Source organism: Eleutherodactylus coqui, chromosome 1, assembly GCF_035609145.1.
Source record: "Eleutherodactylus coqui strain aEleCoq1 chromosome 1, aEleCoq1.hap1, whole genome shotgun sequence".
In the NCBI taxonomy this organism is placed as follows: Eukaryota; Metazoa; Chordata; class Amphibia; order Anura; family Eleutherodactylidae; genus Eleutherodactylus; species Eleutherodactylus coqui.
In genome coordinates this window covers 57,598,243-57,619,498 of record NC_089837.1, presented here as the reverse complement: position 1 = coordinate 57,619,498, position 21,256 = coordinate 57,598,243, and the positions used below count along the sequence as shown (strand labels likewise).

Sequence of the window (21,256 nt, the reverse complement as noted above, 5' to 3'; positions counted from 1 at the left end):
ATGAAGGAACTCAACCAAACTGCCCAAAGTTGAAGATATGTTTTTGTAACGCTAAGAAAACATTTGGATATTTTCCAGCATTTTCTTTATTTTTCAGCGTTGAATAAAGAGGTGTGATTTTGATTTTTGCGCCGTAAGATGGCCATATATGGGATCTTTAGGTCATAGAACTCGCGGCCATCGATACACATTTTTGTTCATCATATGTGGTATCGAGGACATCTCAGTGCTTATTGGCTGGCATTGGGCTGTACAATGATTTTAAAGTGTAATTCCATGATTCATATGTTTATTACCATCCAGATGTAAACTAGAAATTCAGATCTCTTGTATCCAACCATATTACTGTTCTGTGCAAACTCTGAGTTGTAGGACATTGCAATACAGCACCCATTGAAGTCTATGGGGCTCTACTGTGTATATCTGTAATATACAAAGGCTGAGGGAATCTGCAAAAAATAACCACAGAATGCAACAAGTCTATGTGGCGTGACCCATTGAGTTCCATATTGCTAAAATATTTCACCCCACAAGCATTGTTTTAAGAGATATCTACAAAATATTGACCTCATAGGCACCATACAGTGGCACACAGAGTACCTGTTACTTCATAGTATGGTGCCATAGGGATTTAGTGTGCCTACATACAGGCTCCATGCACAGGGCCCTACCTTGGACATGAGGTTTAAGACTGATTATTAAACACAAATGACCTAAATGGATTTTCGTGGTCCTAATTAGTCTACATATACGCAGTGACTTTGACCATGATACAAGTTGTGCGGCCAAACATCCTAGTGTTGCAATGCTACATTAAAACACAACAGAAGTGGATGTAGTCCTGTTGCGACTTGCAAGTTTCTGTGATTGCATTAAGTCCAATAAGTTTACAATTGTTATCTGTCAGGTCTCACTCGCAACAACTTGTGAGTTGCAACAGGCAGGTAGGAACTATTAGGGGTTGATCCAGGGAACAGTCTGATTGCCATTAGGGAGTCGGGAAGGAATTTTTCCCCAAAACGGCTAATTGGCTTCTGCTCTTGGTTTTTTTTGCCTTCCTCTGGATCAATAAAACAGGAGGCTAGACAGGCTGGACTAGATGGACATTGTCTTCATTCAGCCTTACAAACTAGGTTACTATGTTACTATAACCATACTCACTTTTCTTATGAGCTGATAGTAACATAGTATGTTAGCCCGAATGAAGACTATATCTATCTAGTTCAGCCTGTTTTAACCTCCTTGTTGATCCAGAGGAAGGCAAAAAACCCCAAGAAGCAGAAGCCAATTAGCCCTTTCGGGGAAAAAATTCCTGCCCGACTCCCTAATGGCAGTCAAACTAATCCCTGGATCAACCTCTAATAGTTCCTACCTGTCTGTAAGACCTGGATGGGACATGAACCACTGCCATCTTTGGCTGTGCAACCAGGGTCATAGTCAAAGTTGACATGTAGCCCTCGCCTAGATTCTAGATGAGGATTATGTTGGAGTTTTCCTTGTTTGAGAAGGTCTTCCTAAAGCCTAAACTAGAAGATCTCAATTGACTTTGAGCTTCCTATAATAATAATTGAAAAGGCCATAGAAATACCTGGTATCTCAAAAGGGTTCACATTTAACCCTTCTGTTTCTCTTATTTATCAACCAAGTCAGCGCCTTCATTTGAGATTGTGGTCGATGTACTAACCATATATAATTTAATGGGTTACCATTACTGACAGTGATCGATTATGTAAGGATAGCAAAGCTTTTAAAGGCCCCCGTATGAAGATGCAATGGGTTTCTTATCAGAAGTAAAATACTATTCATATGATCTCTTAGTGTTATGGGAAAGACGTTTGAATGGCTATTTCTTTTCACCCTCTGCTTCCATTAAAGGGCCACTCTAGTGAAAACACATTTTTTTTCATGTCTACCTCCCTCGCCTGATTGCCTGTCACATTCTGGAGGTCTCCTTATATTGCAGTCACGTCTATGCAGTGCAGTCCTCTGTCTGATGCTTATGAGGCACCATCTTGATGATGAGACTTTTGCTTTTGCATCAATTCCATGATGTATCAACACAACATTAGCTAGAGGCTATACCATTTCTGCTTGCTGGGTGGACAGTTTTTAAAAAAAATTATCATTACATTCTATATTCACCTAAATAAGCTACAGACCCATATGTATAAAGTCAGGAGGATGAGCTGTGATCTCCTCTGTTATAACTGTGTGATAGGAGTGTTTGAGTCCCCCTCTAAGCTGTTTCTGTGGTAGGGTCCATGTAATAGTGTTACACAGACTGAGAAACTAACTAAAAACTAAATGCATAAACAAGTAAATCTGAGCTGGTCAGAATTGAGATTACATGACTATCTGAGGAGAAGAAGGCTAGGAGATTAAGAAATCACTAACTAAGATAATACTACCGTAGCTCATATATATACTGGGGGAATAGCTTCATGATAAAGGAATGTTTAAGGATATCCAACTTATTTAAAGGGTTCATTCAAGTCACATTCACCCCAACCTTACATGGTATTCAGAATCCAGAGTCTCATAAATTTACTTATTAAACAACCAATGAACTGGGATTCAAACTGGCATTTTTGAGTTTCCATAGATGATGGTTGAATGGATGATTGACAAATTGCCCCGTGTTCTGATCGCCAAGCATTTGCATTCATGCTCTTTAAATTGGATCTCAGTCGGCTGTTTCAACTACAGTTGCCACGCTTTCTAAAAAATACTAGCCAGATTTAGGCTAGATTTAACACTTTCTAATCCACTGTCTGACGTCTGAAGACATTATGATTTAAGGCTGTGTAGCTCCGATGTTGGAAGACGTCCATCGGGGTTCTCTTACTGTATATTGCCAGCGTCTCTGCTGTTGGAGCCTATCCAACGTGTCACCTCATGCAGTACTGGATTTAGCCAGCAGATAGCACTGTTGTATAATAGCAGAAAAAGAGTAAGCCCCCTAGGAAAACCAGGATACAAAGTGGATTGGAAATTAAGGCAGCCTTTCCCTGCTCCACTTGTAAGCACCCTAATTTACGTTAAAAGTGGTTTTTGCTTGTAAAGAGTTTTTGGGTGTATATTTATACTGAATATAATTTGTCATTCGGTTCAGGGAGCCTCCGATAATAACTCTCTGTAACTCGGTCAATATCTTCTGCACCATACTCTGGTCTTGATCTCGGGGCTGTGCAGGAAGTGTGTGCATGCCTAGCTGCTGAATGTGAGTGATTCTAGCTCTTCGCTGCCTTGCCAACTGCATTCTTCCATCACTAATCCTATATTTGACCTGGTCCAGACACTGCTGCTCTAGGGCTAATCGGGCCTGGCAAAGGAGTACCCAATCCAGTTAAAAAGTAAGCCAACCGTGCACATGCAGTTTTAGTATGAAGACTTATCTTCACTTGCTAATATTGGGAAAAAAGAGTTCGGCCTTTCAGTTGTAATACAGTGTTCCCCGAAAATAAGACCCTGTCTTATAAGATTGTTTTTGTCCCAAAAGAGGTGCTAGGTATTATTTTTGGGGGATGTCTTATTATACTTAGCTAGCAGGCTTGATCCAGGTCTCTCCTGCTGGTCTCCAGAGCTCCGACACGCTTCTTGCAGTCCTTGGCCACCCACAGAAGATCACTTCCTGGTTATGGAATTTATAAATTCCGCCTCCAGAAAGCGATGGCTCTGATTGGTTCGCGCGCGCTGCTCAGCCAAGCAATACAGTGCTCGATAAACCAAATTGTCATCCCATTTTCTCATCAAGCACTGCATTGCTTGGCTGAGCAGCGCTCGTGAACTAATCACAGCCATCACATTGGTTCTCGCGCACTGCTCAACCAAGCAATGTAGTGCTTGATGAGACAATCACAGCCATCGCTTCCTGGAGGTGGGATTTATGAATCTCGTAACCAGGAAGTGATCATCTGTGGGCACCTGAGGACTGCAAGACGTACGTTGGAGCTCCGGGAGAGAGCAGTGGGAGAGACATGGCTCAAGTCTGCTAGGTAATGTATTCCTTTTTTTATGTAATGCAGCTAGGATTTACTTTTGGGGTAGGGCTTCTATTTCAAGCCACCCCAAAAATCCCGAAAAATCAAAGGTAGGTCTTCTTTTCAGTGTAGGTCTTATTTTCAAAAGAAACTGGGTATCTGATGAGCCTGCAGTTTACAGACGCAAATCAGGAGCTTCTTATGCACAGGAGGTTATCTTTATGTAGAGATAGACAGCAACCTTGCCAAGGGAGTTGAACATATGAGAACAATAGGCTTCTTCTCTATCGCTTTTGGTGGTCTGCTTGGTGGAAGCTGTATTGGAAAGGAAAACGTTTTTCCTTAGAGCTCCTAGTAGGTGTGAGGAGACTTAAAAGGTCATCCATGTTCCTCTTGGAAATTTATGCAAATTGGAAGACAGAAAAAAATACCTTTACAAGGCCACCAATTAGAATGCAGCATTCCTGCAAGTGTGTTGTAAATTATGGCAAAGTGTGGACCAAACAAGCACCAAGGGAGAGCTTAATTTTGATCTTCGGATGGGTTCCTTGTCCCTCTGTGTGCTTATGCCAACCTATAGTGTCTCACAAATGATACCAAAGTGGTTAATGTACAAAATTTTTGCACATTCTTAAACCCCTCCAAAAAACCTGGTATTTAAAGGAATACAATCTTCTACATCTTTAGTCATTTAAATGAATTATAGAGTAAATTATAGTAAACGCTGCAGTTCCTCATTAGCATGATAATGAATAAGATCTGCTTTCTGAAATATCTGCTTTCCAAGCTGCAATCATGGTAAACAGGGCCTGGGGGTCCGCCCTACATCTCTGTAATGTTCACCATATGCGACACTGCCTCATTTATGTCCAAGAAGAGTTTACAAGGAGGAATATACAATTGTGCCGTGGCCGTGCCAACCTCTTCACCCCCAGCTTTAGACATTTGTAGGCATCAGCGAGGATGGAGGAGCTTTTCGTCTGTTCTCTTCTACCACCGCAGCTTAATGAGACTCCAGTTAGTCCTTCTCTGCTCAAAACATTTGGCTGATTTATACAGTATCTTAAAAGCTGCACTGTTGGTGGTCTGCGGTGCCGGCTATGGAACTGCTGTAATCATGCCATCATATTTTGTGAGCTTATTGCACTCCATTCGTATGCTAGAAGCTGGTATGGGATTAGAGTTTTTTATTTTTCCTGCAGGAGGCCCCATTTACAGGAGTACTACAACATATATTCAAGTTGCCATTTACAATTTGTATTTGCCTTTATTCTGTACACTTCAAAAGTGTCTAATACTCTCCAATCTGCAGTGGACCGGTACATATGGCCAATGTTTTTTATGAATGGAAATCTGGAAAAACACCGAGGACTGACACACAGGCAGAGTAGTGTATAGAGTATGCACAGCCATAGTTTGATATTTTATCTGAGATTTACTATGTATACCACACAGAATCTGTCACTCCTGCAGGTTAGGGGTTAGCATTTGTATAGCATAGGTGCTTGATAATGATAATCTGTAAAGAAAATGTTTCCAACATTTCTAATAACTTTAGAAATTTTTTTTATAACTTTAGTTAACATTAAGGAAATGAATGTGTTTTGATCCATATCTCTGGATGGTGGAGAACAAAAAAGTTGGAGCTACTTGTGCTTGTCGGACGATCAGATGATCCCCTCTACTGGTTTGGGTGTCTTGAGCCTGGTCTGCTTGTGTGCTCCCCTTACGCATCCACTGGTCCCAACACCACCTAACAGTCTGGACAGAATGGACAATTCATCGATACGACCATCCAGCTTCTCACATCCCAATAATGGGCCCCTCTCAGACTCTGGTAACTGGGTGAAATCTCTTCTTCCGCTTGTGTAGAGCTTGTTGGCCACTAGACGCCTCTACGACACAGAGGAGAGGTCACTACACACAAGGAGCCTCCGAGAGCCTTTTATAGGCCGATGAGTGAACCACTTTAAGGGCCTCAGGTGACAAGAACATTCAACTAATCACACCACAACTCTAATAATTTACATATCTGCCTGAGATGTAACCGCATGCGGGGTTTAACAGCAAAATGATAACTTCTTCTAGGGGGTGGATATTTTTTTTGGACAAAGTTTGCATTTCCTCATCAAACGGCGTATATCTTCTTGGCAGCAGTAAGGCACACAACTGTCTATTGTGCATGATCTTCTGCCCCGCCACTGCAGTTTCTATCTCTTTTCTCACAAGTGCTGTGGGGCACTTCACTCTGAGGGTCTGCTTGTTCTGCTATCAGTGTAACTTCTTCACCCTCAGGTCGTCAGGGCACTTTTGGTCTAGCTCTGTTCCATGGCTGCTTGTCCGCATGGGAATCCAACCTGTTCTGTTTTTCCAAAAATGGCCACCATCACAACTCCCACAGTCCTGCTCTTGTGGTATCTTCCTGCTGCATTGATGTCTCCTCTACTTGACCACTCGACCTGTGAGGCTACTCCTTCTCCTTATATTGCAGCCACCAGTCATTCCAAAATGCTCTCTCATGCTTGGAGTAGGGGTGGGGCCTAGCCCCATACATTTTCCCTGTCATGAGGCTGGATCCAGTGTGGTGATATGCTAGCCACACCACCATCATGGGTTGGAAGGGGGCAAAGCTTCCTCTTTTAGCCTCTGAGAGGCTTCAACGTCATGGTGAAGCAGGCGGTGGTGTTATGCATGGCGCGGCAGTGACAGAGGAGGCAGTACTTATAAAAAAAAACTAAAAAAAAAAAAACCCTTAACTTTACTTCACTGTTGGTTTATTTTGTCTACTCAACACTTGCTACATAGGCATTCCATCTTTTTACTATTACTCAACAGCATTACTTTCCATCATCGTTACTCTCAGGTCCTTATCACTATCGCAGCCAGTAGCATCGTAGGTGCACAGATCTGTACATTATACAAAATCATAGTCCTCATCACACTACTAATACACATCTTTTAAGCACTAGTGGCAACAAATCACCTGTACGATATAGGCCAATATTGACTCTGCTAGCTACCCATAGTCCGACCCAATCAACGCCCATGGGGCTGTTTCCATACACTTGGAACACTAAATGTCATTGACACAACAGTTTGCCTCAAGGTCATTTCAGCTATAGCACCTTTACTCTAACTTTACCCATCAGATGATCTACCGCCCCATAATATCCCACTTGTGTTTGCAAAACACATTACTCAACGATACTTACACTCTATATAACACATTTAGAAATTGTCACTACGAAGCCATAACCTTGCAGGCCTGCAAACCTTTTTCTCGTAATCTCTATTAATGGGCACACCAACTCATGGGCGGCCCAGCTTACTCATCGTTGGTGGGAGATACACCTGAACGGCTGCTGATTCCCCATGATGCAGCTGTGCTGCCCTAGCTTCCTCTATTTTCCTGGGCCCCTTCACTCTGGCCAGTGGTCACAACTCGCAGCATGGCACTTAAGTCCCAGTCCCAAGCATAGCAGCTCTTTCCTGACCCTCCACACTGGTCTCCAGCAGCACCTTGTCTCTCTCAGTCCTGGGACATTACCGTCACCTCTGATGCTGCGGTCTCCACCACTTTAAAAGTCTGTGTCTTTGTTCCCCAACATGAGAACTGCCCTCTATAGCAACAGCAGCCGCCACATCATCAGTGCTATACCGGTGACCCTTCTTTAATGTGCGTTGGCACACACTGCTGCTGCGGTCTCCCCAGTGGTGTCTTCTGCACTGGCTAATGGTACAGTGATAATTCTTTATATTGTCCCAAAATGGTCACTTGCGCACGTGAAAAATATATTGGGTGAATAAACATTTGCCCCTTACGTGAACATTCTCTAATGGTCTCACATCACCCCCCCAAATTGATGCCCATCAGCTCCCTGCTTCCCCCCTTCAGCCATGTCCTTCTGGCTGGTAGAGTAGAACTCCACCCCTGTCCACAGGTAATGAGAGGTACTGCAGCTTGGTTACATTCACTGTGATGGAGCTGAGCTGTGATACCAGGTAAAACCCATATATAGGTGTAGAGTTGTTTTTGAAAGAAAAGCGCCATGTGTTTCTCATCCTGCACAACCCCTTTAAGCTGTTCATACATATTAGATCATTCAGCCTGAGGGCCTTTTTACACACAGTGTTCGAAAAAATTGCTGAATCTGGGAATTCAAAGGATAATCGATCAGGGTAACCAGTAACCGTGGTCAACGATCGAAGACAAGCGATTCGTTTGCTTATCGTTGTCATTCATTTAATGCAGACATAAAATTAATCAGTCTTTCGCACGTTACGTGTAAGCATCGATCGTTCAGTTGTTCCTATTCACTGGCGCAGTCTCTTGATCGACTCACGATTGAGTGAACGCCGAAAAATGTAAACTGACTGCATTTTAAAGCAAACAGTGACTTATTCAGATCACATTAACGTGTGATCTAATGAAAGCAGCATTGCGGCACTGAAATGCGTCATCCAAATAAAGGATTTTTCTTCCCCCGTTTGGCTTTCCAGTGCAGTAGCACCGTGGTCTTCATCTTTTCCCCTTCTTCTCTTGTTGTGTAGCCCTTGCCTTAACCCCTTAAGGACGAAGCGCTGTAAATTTACGGTGCTTGGTCCTGGGCTTTAATTCCGCCCCATAGCAAAAATCCAGCGTGGGATTAAAGCCTCTGCTCCTCCAATATAAGCAGCTGAGAACCCGACAGAGAAGGGAAGAGTGGTTTTTAACCACGTCTGTCTTCTCCTTTCCCGGGTACATAGCGTTCAATGAGCGCTATGTACTAAGAAGTATTACGTTGATCACATAATAATCAGGTGTCCCCTGTTACAACAGAGCCGCAGGGTCCTACAGACCCTGATCAGCTCTGCCAGTGACTATTGTCATGCTGGGGGGATGTTTTCCCCTGTAACTGGAGCTCCTATGGATGCCCCAGGTACAGTGGGAAAGTGTGTAATAAAAAGAAAAGACCATGTGAATGTCCCCCAGAGGTCTTATATGACCTTATAGGGGACATAGATGGTAAAAAAGTAGTTACAGAAGTAAGTAAAAAAATGACAAAATAAAATAAAAATATATGCAGAGAAAAGAAAATGACCCAACGCCAACTAAAACCATTGGTGTATGCACCCTGTAATCCAAAACTATTAGGTTTTTACCCCTAATAAAACTAAGAAACGGGAATAAAGTCAGTGAAAAAGATACTACAAAATAGCATATATGTCACGAAAAAATGCAGCAAAAATAATATGGGTAGCTGAAGGTCAAAAAATAGGGCAGTAAAACCACCAAAAAAGTGTTTGGTCCTTAAGGTACAAAACAGCCTGGTCATTCAGGGGTTAATATTGACTTTTCCCCCACCTATGCATATGAGTGCCGGTTTTGCCATATATTGGTACATATAGCAGCATTGTGGAGAGAGCGCCTTCCGGACGAGGCATATGTAGGGAGGGAATGTGTAATCACCACGGAGGAAAGTTTAGTTAAACTGCACACAAAGCAGCCATTGTTTGTCATCCCTATAAACCCATGTGGTTAGTGTGCCAGAGAAAGAATGAAAACCACACAGAGGAAAGAGAAAAGCTTGAAAAATGTCCCCACCGGACAGAGCCTGTAATGTTGTGGTGTTCCCACAAAGTGATGTTATGGGGTTCCTTTTCCCTTGACTTGCCCTGTTATTATGTCGGTCTGTTAAAAATTCCACCAGTTTCTTAAAGGGATTGTCAAAGTGTGAACAATGATACAGAAAGGCTGCAAATGCATTAAAACAATAAAAGAATCCCTTCCTTTAATGTTGTAATTAGAGATGAGCGAACGTACTCGTCCGAGCTTGATACTCGTTCGATTATTAGCGTGTTCGAGATGCTCGTTACTAGAGGCGAGCACCACGCGATGTTCGAGTTACTTTCACTTTCATCTCTGAGACGTTAGCTTGCTTTTCTGGCCAATAGAAAGACAGGGAAGGCATTACAACTTCCCCCTGCGACGTTCAAGCCCTATACCACCCCCCTGCAGTGAGTGGCTGGCGAGATCAGGTGTCTCCCGAGTATAAAAATCGGCCCCTCCCGCGGCTCGCCACAGATGCGTTCTGACATAGAGGAGGGAAAGTACTGTCTTGCTGGAATTGCTATAGGGAGAGCGTTAGGAGTTATTTTAGGCTTCAAGAACCCCAACGGTCCTTCTTAGGGCCACATCTGACCGTGTGCAGTACTGTTGAGGCTGCTTTTAGCAGTGTTGCACAATTTTATTTTTTTTTGTATATCGGCCGTGCAGAGCATTGCGTCCGCAGTCTGCAGTCATTGTACAGAGTATAGGGCCAGTACTGGTGAGGCAGGGAAAGAGATATTCAGGCTATATAGGCAGTGGGCTTTTTCCAAAAAATTGATCGCCGTCATCCCGCCAGAGGGAAACAGTAAACATAATATTATACGCTGCCTACAGTATCTATCTGCTGGGGGTACAGTCGTAATTAATACGCAGCTAAGCGTTACAGCAGGCTTGCGCAAAATTGGTTCCTGGATCTGCTGTCTCTGTTACATGATCGCCGTCATCCCGCCAAAAGGAAACAGTATACATAATATTATACGCTGCCTACAGTATCTGTCCGCTGTATCAGCTCAGCATTTTAAAAAAATAGAAGCAAAATACTTAAGACCTACTACTGGCCTTTGGCCACTTGACTGCTTCTGCGCTGTGAATTCCACTAGCTCAGTCATACGCACCTACGTCTCACTACAGGCGTGCGCAAAATTGTTTCCTGGCTCTGCTGTGCGTTCCATAAGCGAAGTCAGCCTCCAACCACAGGCCAATAAGTGGCACATTTAATTACAGCGTTCTGTTTCTGCACTACTGGTAATACAGCATGCTGAGGTGTAGGGGTAGGCCTAGAGGACGTGGACGCGGGCGAGGACGCGGAGGCCCAAGTCAGGGTGTGGGCACAGGCCGAGCTCCTGATCCAGGTGTATCGCAGCCGACTGAGCGGGATTAGGAGAGAGGCACGTTTCTGGCGTCCCCACGTTCATCTCACAATTAATGGGTCCACGCGGTAGACCATTATTAGAAAATGAGCAGTGTGAGCAGGTCCTGTCGTGGATGGCAGAAAGTGCATCCAGCAATCTATCGACCACCCAGAGTTCTGCGCCATCCACTGCTGCAACTCTGAATCCTCTGGCTGCTGGTCCTCCTTCCTCCCAGCCTCCTCACTCCATTACAATGACACATTCTGAGGAGCAGGCAGACTCCCAGAAACTGTTCCCGGGCCCCTGCCCAGAATGGCCAGCAATGGTTCCTCTCCCACCGGAGGAGTTTGTCGTGACCGATGCCCAACCTTTAGAAAGTTCCCGGGGTCCGGGGGATGAGGCTGGGGACTTCCGGCAACTGTCTCAAGAGCTTTCAGTGGGTGAGGAGGACGATGACGATGAGACACAGTTGTCTATCACTCAGGTAGTAGTAATTGGAGTAAGTCCGAGGGAGGAGCGCACAGAGGATTCGGAGGAAGAGCAGCAGGACAATGAGGTGACTGACCCCACCTGGTTTGCTACACCTACTGAGGACAGGTCTTCAGAGGGGGAGGCAAGTGCAGCAGCAGGGCAGGTTGGAAGAGGCACTGCGGTGGCCAGGGGTAGAGGCAGGGCCAGACCGAATAATCCACCAACTGTTTCCCAAAGCGCCCCCTCGCGCCATGCCACCCTGCAGAGGCCGAGGTGCTCAAAGGTCTGGCAGTTTTTCACTGAGAGTACAGACGACCGACGAACAGTGGTGTGCAACCTTTGTCGCGACAAGATCAGCTGGGGAGCCACCACCACTAGCCTCACCACCACCAGCATGAGCAGACATATGATGGCCAAGCACCCCTCAAGGTGGGACGAAGGCCGTTCACCGCCTCCGGTTTCCACCGCTGCCTCTCCCCCTGTGCCCCAACCTGCCACTGAGATCCAACCCCCCTCTCAGGACACAGGCACTACCGTCTCCTGGCCTGCACCCACACCCTCACCTCCGCTGTGCTCGGCCCCATCTACCAATATCTCTCAGCGCACCGTCCAGCCGTCGCTAGCGCAAGTGTTGGAGCGCAAGCGCAAGTACGCCGCCACGCACCCGCACGCTCAAGCGTTAAACGTGCACATAGCCAAATTTATCAGCCTGGAGATGCTGCCATATAGGGTTGTGGAAACTGAGGCTTTCAAAGGTATGATGGCGGCGGCGGCCCTGCGCTACTCAGTTCCCAGTCGCCACTACTTTTCCCGATGTGCCGTCCCAGCCCTGCACGACCACGTCTCCTGCAACATTGTATGCGCCCTCACCAACGAGGTTACTGCCAAGGTCCACTTAACAACGGACACGTGGACAAGCACAGGCGGGCAGGGCCACTATATCTCCCTGACGGCACATTGGGTGAATTTAGTGGAGGCTGGGACAGAGTCAGAGCCTGGGACCGCTCACGTCCTACCCACCCCTAGAATTGCGGGCCCCAGCTCGGTGGTGGTATCTGCGGCAGTGTATGCTTCCTGCACTAAACCACCCTACTCCTCCTACTCCTACGCAACCTCTGTCTCGCAATCAAGATGTGTCAGCAGCAGCACGTCGCCAGCAGTCGGTGTCGCACGGCGTGGCAGCACAGCAGTGGGCAAGCGTCAGCAGGCCGTGCTGAAACTACTCAGCTTAGGAGAGAAGAGGCCCACGGCCCACGAACTGCTGCAGGGTCTGACAGAGCAGACCGACCGCTGGCTTGCGCCGCTGAGCCTCCAACCGGGCATGGTCGTGTGTGACAACGGCCGTAACCTGGTGGCGGCTCTGCAGCTCGGCAGCCTCACGCACGTGCCATGCCTGGCCCACGTCTTTAATTTGGTGGTTCAGCGCTTTCTGAAAAGCTACCCACGCTTGTCAGACCTGCTCGGAAAGGTGTGCCGGCTCTGCGCACATTTCCGCAAGTCCCACACGGACGCTGCCACCCTGCGCACCCTGCAACATCGGTTTCATCTGCCAGTGCACCGACTGCTGTGCGACGTGCCCACATGGTGGAACTCTACGCTCCACATGTTGGCCAGGCTCTATGAGCAGCGTAGAGCTATAGTGGAATACCAACTCCAACATGGGCGGCGCAGTGGGAGTCAGCCTCCTCAATTCTTTACAGAAGAGTGGGCCTGGTTGGCAGACATCTGGCAGGTCCTTGGAAACTTTGAGGAGTCTACCCAGATGGTGAGCGGCGATGCTGCAATCATTAGCGTCACCATTCCTCTGCTATGCCTCTTGAGAAGTTCCCTGCAAAGCATAAAGGCAGACGCTTTGCGCTCGGAAACAGAGGCGGGGGAAGACAGTATGTCGCTGGATAGTCAGAGCACCCTCCTGTCTATATCTCAGCGCGTTGAGGAGGAGGAGGAGCATGAGGAGGATGAGGAGGAGGTGGAAGAGACAGCTTGGCCCAATGCTAAGGGTACCCATGCTGCTTGCCTGTCATCCTTTCAGTGGGTATGGCCTGAGGAGAAGGAGGAGGATCCTGAAAGTGATCTTCCTAGTGAGGACAGCCATGTGTTGCGTACAGGTACCCTGGCACACATGGCTGACTTCATGTTAGGATGCCTTTCTCGTGACCCTCGCGTTACACGCATTCTGGCCACTACGGATTACTGGGTGTACACACTGCTCGACCCACGGTATAAGGAGAACCTTTCCACTCTCATACCCGAAGAGGAAAGGGGTTCGAGAGTGATGCTATACCACAGGACCCTGGCGGACAAACTGATGGTAAAATTCCCATCCGACAGCGCTAGTGGCCGAAGGCGCAGTTCCGAGGGCCAGGTAGCAGGGGAGGCGCAGAGATCAGGCAGCATGTACAGAACAGGCAGGTAAACACTCTCTAAGGCCTTTGACAGCTTTCTGGCTCCCCAGCAAGACTGTGTCACCGCTCCCCAGCCAAGGCTGAGTTGGTGGGAGCACTGTAAAAGGATGGTGAGGGAGTACGTAGCCAATCGCACGACCGTCCTCCGTGACGCCTCTGCCCCCTACAACTACTGGGTGTCGAAGCTGGACACGTGGCCTGAACTCGCGCTGTATGCCCTGGAGGTTCTTGCTTGTCCTGCGGCTAGTGTCTTGTCAGAGAGGGTGTTAAGTGCGGCTGGGGGAATCATCACAGATAAGCGTACCCGCCTGTCAACCAACAGTGCCGACAGGCTTACACTCATCAAGATGAACAAAGCCTGGATTTCCCCAGACTTCTCTTCTCCACCAGCGGACAGCAGCGATACCTAAACAATACGTAGGCTGCACCCGCGGATGGAAGCTACGTTCTCTATCACCATCCAAAACGGGGACCTTTTAGCTTCATCAATCTGTGTCTAATATTCATCCTCCTCCTCCTGCTCCTCCTCCTGAAACCTGACGTAATCACGCCGAACGGGCAATTTTTCTTAGGCCCACAAGGCTCAGTCATATAATTTTTGTAAACAATTTTTATACGTTTCAATGCTCATTAAAGCGTTGAAACTTTCACCTGAACCAATTTTTATTTTAACTGGGCTGCCTCCAGGCCTAGTTACAAATTAAGCCACATTACCAAAGCGAATAATGGGTTTCACCTGCCCTCTTGGTTGGGCATGGGCAATTTTTCTGACGTACATTAGTACTGTTGGTACACCAATTTTTTGGGGCCCTCGCCTACAGTGTAATCCAATTAATTTTTTGCCCACCTGCATTAAAGCTGACGTTACATCAGCTGTGTTGGGCACTGCTATGGGATATATTTATGTACCGCCGGTGGGTTCCAGGGAGCCACTCATGCTGTGGGTCCACAGGGAGTTGTAACTGCATGTGTCCACTTCTAAAGAACCCCAGTCTGACTGGGGCATGCAGTGTGGGCCGAAGCCCACCTGCATTAAACATGACATTACCTCAGCTGTGATGGGCAATGCAATGGGATATATTTATGTACCGCCGGTGGCTTCCTGGCACCCACCCATGCTGTGGGTCCACATGGACTTCACAATAGGGAGTTGTACCTGCCTGTGTCTATGAATTAACAACCCCGGTCAGGTTGGGGCATGCAGTGTGGGCCGAAGCCCACCTGCATTTAATCGGACGTTACCTCAGCTATGATGGGCACTGCAATGGGATACATTAATGTACAGCCGGTGGGTTCCAGGGAGCCACCCATGCTGTGGGTGCACACGGAATTCCCATTGCGGAGTTGTACCTGCCTGTGACTATTTATAAAAAAACGCGGTCTGACTGGGGCATGCAGACACCTTGACAGAATAAATAGTGTGTGGCACATAGGTTCCCCAATGCTATGCCCACGTGTGCAGCTCCTGATGGCGGTGGCACAGGATTATATTTCTCATTGCTTCTGTACAGCATTGTGGGCTATCGCCCCGCCCCTTTTAAAGAGGGTCGCTGCCTAGCCGTGCCAACCCTCTGCAGTGTGTGCCTGCGGTTCCTCCTCATGGCAGACGCACTTATAAATAGACATGAGGGTGTTGTGGCATGAGTGCAGCTGAAGGCTGCGCAGGGACAGTTTGGTACGCGCTGTGGACACTGCGTCGTGCGGGGGGGGGGGGGGGGGGGGAGGTTGGGCAGCATGTAACCCAGGAGAAGTGTCAGTGGAGTGTCATGCAGGCAGTGATTGTGCTTTGTTGGAGGTAGTGTGGTGCTTAGCTAAGGTATGCATTGGTAATGAGGGCTTTTCAGAAGTAAAAGTTGTTGGGGGGGGGGGGGCACTCTTGCCGCTATTGTGGCTTAATAGTGGGACCTGGGAACTTGAGATGCAGCCCAACATGTAGCCCCTCGCCTGCCCTATCCGTTGCTGTGTCGTTCCTATCACTTTCTTGAATTGCCCAGATTTTCACAAATGGAAACCTTAGCGAGCATCGGCGATATACAAAAATGCTCGGGTCGCCCATTGACTTCAATGGGGTTCGTTACTCGAAACGAACCCTCGAGCATCGCGATAATTTCTTCCCGAGTAACGAGCACCCGAGCATTTTGGTGCTCGCTCATCTCTAGTTGTAATGCATTTGCAGCTTTTTTTTTTTTAAATGTCATATTTGGACAGCCTCTTTAACCCCTTAACATCACAAGACATAGTTATGATCCTGCTCCATACAGTAAGGGTGCCGACTGTCTTTCTGAACACTGGACGTGGTGATTATCCCTTTAAATGCCCCTATTAGTATTTCAGGTTCCACGACTTTCCCCCCGCACTGAGATCGCATGGTGCCATTGCAGCCTGGGGTCTTCTGCTAGACTACTTGTCAAAATGCGGTATAATGCAATACTATATTATTGCATTATACTCGATCAGTGATCAAATGATTCCCTTTGGGAACTATAAAAAAAGGGGGGACGTGGGGCATGCAGCAGGATGGCAGGACAGCCCACTGAATCCGGGACAATTGGGACACTTGAACACTTTTCATGAAATCCATGCTTGCTATGAGTACGGTAGATTTGTGTTGTGATTTGCACCAATTTCTGGCATAAATTAATGTAAATGAATAATATATCTGTTTTCGAAAGTGGTGAAAGAATGAGAAAGTCACAAATTTTAGTACAATTTAGTGTGCCAAACTTTGCGACTTTTCTAAGGCTGAAAGCTGATGCAAAATCCTTAAATAAATTTCCCTTCTAAGGGCATAGACACGAAAATTTTCAGCAAGTCAAATCTACACCGAAATCCACAATGAAAACCACACATGACTGTGTTGTGGATTTTGGTCCTGAGTTCACTACCACCACGTCCTCAGGCAGAGAGTTCCATAGTCTCACTGCTCTTACAGTAAAGAACCCCCTTCTATGTTAGTGTAGAAACCTTCTTTCCTCTAGACATAGAGAGCGCCCTCTTGTTACAGTCACAGTCCTGGTATAAATAGATGATGAGAGAGATCTTTGTATTATCCAATAATATATTTATACATAGTTATTAGGTCACCACTCCAATTTTGATAACCTCTCTGGGTATTGTCCACCCATTCAATTTATTACTTTAGTTGCCCACCTTTGTACCCACTCAAGCTCTGATATGTCCTTCTTGAGTACCAGTGCAAAAAACTGTACACAATATCCCATGTGGGGTCTGATCAGTGACTTGTAAAGAGGAAGGACAATGTTCTCTTCATGTGTTCCTAGACCTCTTTTGATGCACCTCATGATCCTATTCACCTTAACTGGAGCAACCAGTGTCAGGCAGCTGCTGCCAAGTTTACAGTTAACTAAAATCCCCAAGTCCCTTTCCATGTCAGGGTTTCCCATTTAGCATATGTCCCCTGCACATGTGTATAGCCTTACATTAATCAGTGTTAAAGGGGTTGTCTCGCGAAAGCAAGTGGGATTATACACTTCTGTATGGCCATATTAATGCACTTTGTAATATACATCGTGCATTAAATATGAGCCATACAGAAGTTATTCACTTACCTGCTCCGTTGCTAGCGTCCCCGTTGCCATGGTTCCGTCTAACTTCGTTGTGTCTTCTTGCTTTTTTAGACGCGCTTGCGCAGATGCATCTTCTCCCTTCGGCTGGTCTTGGAAGCATCGGCGTTTTGGCTCCGCCCCCTTGTACACGTCATCGCGTAGCTCCGCCCCCGTCACATGCCGATTCCAGCCAATCAGGAGGCTGGAACCGGCACACGTCATGGGGCGGAGCTACGCGATGATGCGTACAAGGGGGCGGAGCCAAAACGCCGATGCTTCCAAGAGCAGCCGAAGGGAGAAGATGCATCTGCGCAAGCGCGTCTAAAAAAGCAAGAAGACACCGAAGTTAGACGGAACCATGGCAACGGGGACGCTAGCAACGGAGCAGGTAAGTGAATAACTTCTGTATGGCTCATATTTAATGCACGATGTACATTACAAAGTGCATTAATATGGCCATACAGAAGTGTATAGACCCACTTGCTGCCGCGAGACAACCCCTTTAAATCTTTTCTGCCCCCAACTTCTCCAGATCCATTTACAACCATATCCTGTCTTGTGTTAACTGCTTTGCATACTTTTGGATCATCCGCAAGTATTGATATTTTTTTTACTGTACAATCCTATCAGGTCATTAATAACTACTACCCCCTGTGGTACCTCACTAGTAACAGTGACCCAATTAGAGTATGTACCATTAATAACCACTAAGAATCCGTGTTGTTGAAGACTTGTGACAACGCTGGGTTGAACAAATTTTCAGGATGGAGAATTACTCTCTGCCCAAGATTGTGTTGTATGGTGAGCTTAGAACTGGTCACCGAAACAGAGGGGCACTGAAAATGGGGTATAAGGATCCCGTGAAGGAGTCTATCTTATTGATCACAATGGGTGGTCAACTCTCTAGCCTTCGACTGCAGAGCTTGGAGACACACTACCTATCAAGCTGCCTCCTCTTTTGAGAATACTCGCCAGGTTGCTCTCGAGGACAAGAGGAGACTGAGAAAGAACCAGGACAGGGCAGCACTGAATTCAGGACAAGCTTTCCCTTCCAATCATTGTGGCCGGATCTGCCTATCCCGAATTAGACTAGTCAGCCACCAGCGAGCCTGCAGTAGACGTGGACAGCCCTTTACTTAAAAATTCGTTCGCGAAGCCAAGCCATACATACTTGGATGTCTAGGTTACATCTTACATGATGCTTTCTCAGCCTTTCTCTGTGTTTACCAGTCAGTGAAATCTAATCTCATGTAGCAAAAATAAACCTATTTTGTAATTAATGGCCCCTAAGATTAATGTTAATGGAGTAACTTCCTGCACTGCTTTTAATGATTTTTAAAAATTCTTTTTATGTCTCTTTCCTTTTAGTACCAAAGAAACTGCTACTTGAAGCACAGCCAAAATCAACAAATTACCAAGGAGAACGGCAAACACACTTCACCCGACTGCCAGGGGCGTATGACCGCAATGTGATTGGGGATGGGGTCCTTTTCCATGATCCTGCATTCATAACTGAGCGAGTTCTGCCAGGTAATGCAAAAGAAAACTGAATATAGAAATTCTGAGCCAGATTAGACTCTGTGGAGGGTTTCCTTCCTATTGTTAAAAAATGTAAAAGTAATGAGTAATACTATCAAAACATTTCCCAGTAAAAATGCCATAAAGTATCAAGATAGTTGCAGCACACCGTGCCACACAGTGCTCATAAAATACTGGCGAACAATATAGTACCACATATGAGTGGGTACCCAAAAGAAACAGAGTTCTTCTTCTGATGGGCAGGGCATTTCTAACATGTTTCCCTGAAAGTCAGACCTACCCCGATAAGCCTTGCCCTGATTTTGGTGGGGGGCTGAGATATAAGCGCCATCCTGAAAATAAGCTCTAGCTACACTAGATAAAAAAGAAAGTAATACATTATGTAGAAGGCTTATCCAGGTCCCTCCTGCTGCTCTTCGGAGGTCCGCGCGGTTCCCATAGTCCTCAGAGCTGATAGAACATCAATTTCTTGTGACTGAATTCATAAATCCCGCCTCTAGGAAGCGATGGCTGTAATTGGTTCTTCGATCGATGGTTGTGATTGGCTGAGCGCCCACTCAGCCAGTCACAGCCATCGCTTCCTGCATTTACTGTATGAATTGCCTGAGCGGCGGTTAACGATGGCCATGGCTCAGCCAATTCAAAAATCGCTCAGCTAATCACAGTCATTGCTTTGTGCATTCACTGTATCAATTGGCTGAGTGGCGGTGAGCGATGGCCGTGGCTCATCCAATTCAAAAATCGTCCCACACAGGCGCTCAGCCAATCACAGCTGTTACTTTGCCCATTGAATGTATTCATTTGGCTGAACGGCTGTGAGCGATGGCCATGGCTCGGCCAATTCAAAAGTCCCTCCCCCATGGCCATTGCTCACTGCCCCTCTGCCAACGCAAAATAAAACATCTTCTGAAAATAAGCCCTAGCGCATATTTTGGGGCTAAAATAAATATACACTGTTATTTTTGGGGAAACACGGTAGTACAGGCTTCATTTACTAGGTGAAAGTCTTCGAAATACCAGCTGAGAAGGGTGCCAGCTGATGTTTGGGGAATATTGCATTTGTGCACATTTAAAAATCCCATGAAAGTACTGGATAGCAGTGTCAGGGAGCCAGCCGGAGGACGCGTCTGAGCAGCGGAGAGGTGAATATTTTTTTTTTCACTTTTTTAACCACTTATGATGATTTTCTGGAAAGGGCTTATATTTCAAGCCCTTCCCTGAAAATCATACTGCAGAGTTTGCCACAAACCACTGCTTTCAATGGGACCGGCAGCAGCGCCGATCCCATTGAAAGCAATGGGATAGCATGCTGCAATTCTGCCACAGCTGACACAGCTGTGACAGCTGTGGCAGAGGATTCCTTCATCCCCGCGGTCCCTGTGGTACTCTTCCTATCTTTTCAATGGGCCTAGCGCTGCTGCCGCTGGCCCCATTGAAAAGACTGGAGATATCCCGGCGTCATCCCGGCTTTTTTTCTCGCGCTGCGAGGTGAGTGTTTTCGCTTGCTCTCGTAGCGCAATAGAGAAAAAAACGCCAGTGGGTGTCAGCCCTAATGATAGATTTCCCCATAGATCACAGCTGATTGCTGGGATATTGAGCAGGGGGACACTTTGTGATTAGCTTATTATCAAAGAAATCTTTTACAAGGTAGGGACTGTGTAAAGCAGACAAACCCTTGAAGCAAAAAGCAAGAAAATGATGAACGCGGGAATGGTGTGTCATAGAAAATAGCTGAGTAGCCTCCAAGTTGACTCGCCTTGCCAGAAGCAGTCTGTGTAATTTTAATAAGCGACTATGAAAGGAAGTGATTAATTCATCTGTCTAGGGTCTAATTGGCTCCTGATAAAAAGCAGCAGCCAAGGGTCCCGGTCTGGAGAAAGTCAACGAGGCGGTGTGTCCAGTCTGATTTCTTGTGTAGCTCATCGACTGAGAAGAGTTCTAGTTGTGTTTTCTTAAAACTCAGTTAGAACATCCATCAGCGTCTCAAGACGCACTTCTCCAGAATGCAACATTTTAGAAACCCCATGTCTTTATTTCAAGCACTTTATGGGATCAATTTGATAACCATCCTGCAGGTTGATAGGAAAGGGAGCTTTCCCTCCCAAAGTCCTTTAAGGGGCTTTCCACATCTGAACTATTAATGTACTGTTAATTAATTGATTGACTGGGGTCCACCACCGGAGACCCTATCTGATTAACTATTGAGAGGATCCTCTGTCAGTGTATGGGGCTGATGTGTTAAAGAAACGCACAGCTCCATTTTCTATGCAGTGGCCTAGCTTGGTATTACAGGCTGTATTATATTCACTTTAATGGGAACTTTGCCTACCGTACCAAGTCTGTCCACTACAGA

General features: G+C 46.4%; 1 protein-coding gene across 1 annotated transcript in view; it reads left to right on the top strand.

Moving 5' to 3' along the window:
- EVA1A (eva-1 homolog A, regulator of programmed cell death) overlaps positions 1-21,256 on the top strand; it is an 814,688-nt gene that overhangs the window by 776,941 nt on the left and 16,491 nt on the right. Inside the window, exon 6 of the mRNA XM_066594304.1 lies at positions 18,733-18,894. Coding sequence (XP_066450401.1) covers positions 18,733-18,894 — 162 coding nt within the window. The remainder of the gene's footprint in view (positions 1-18,732; positions 18,895-21,256) is intronic.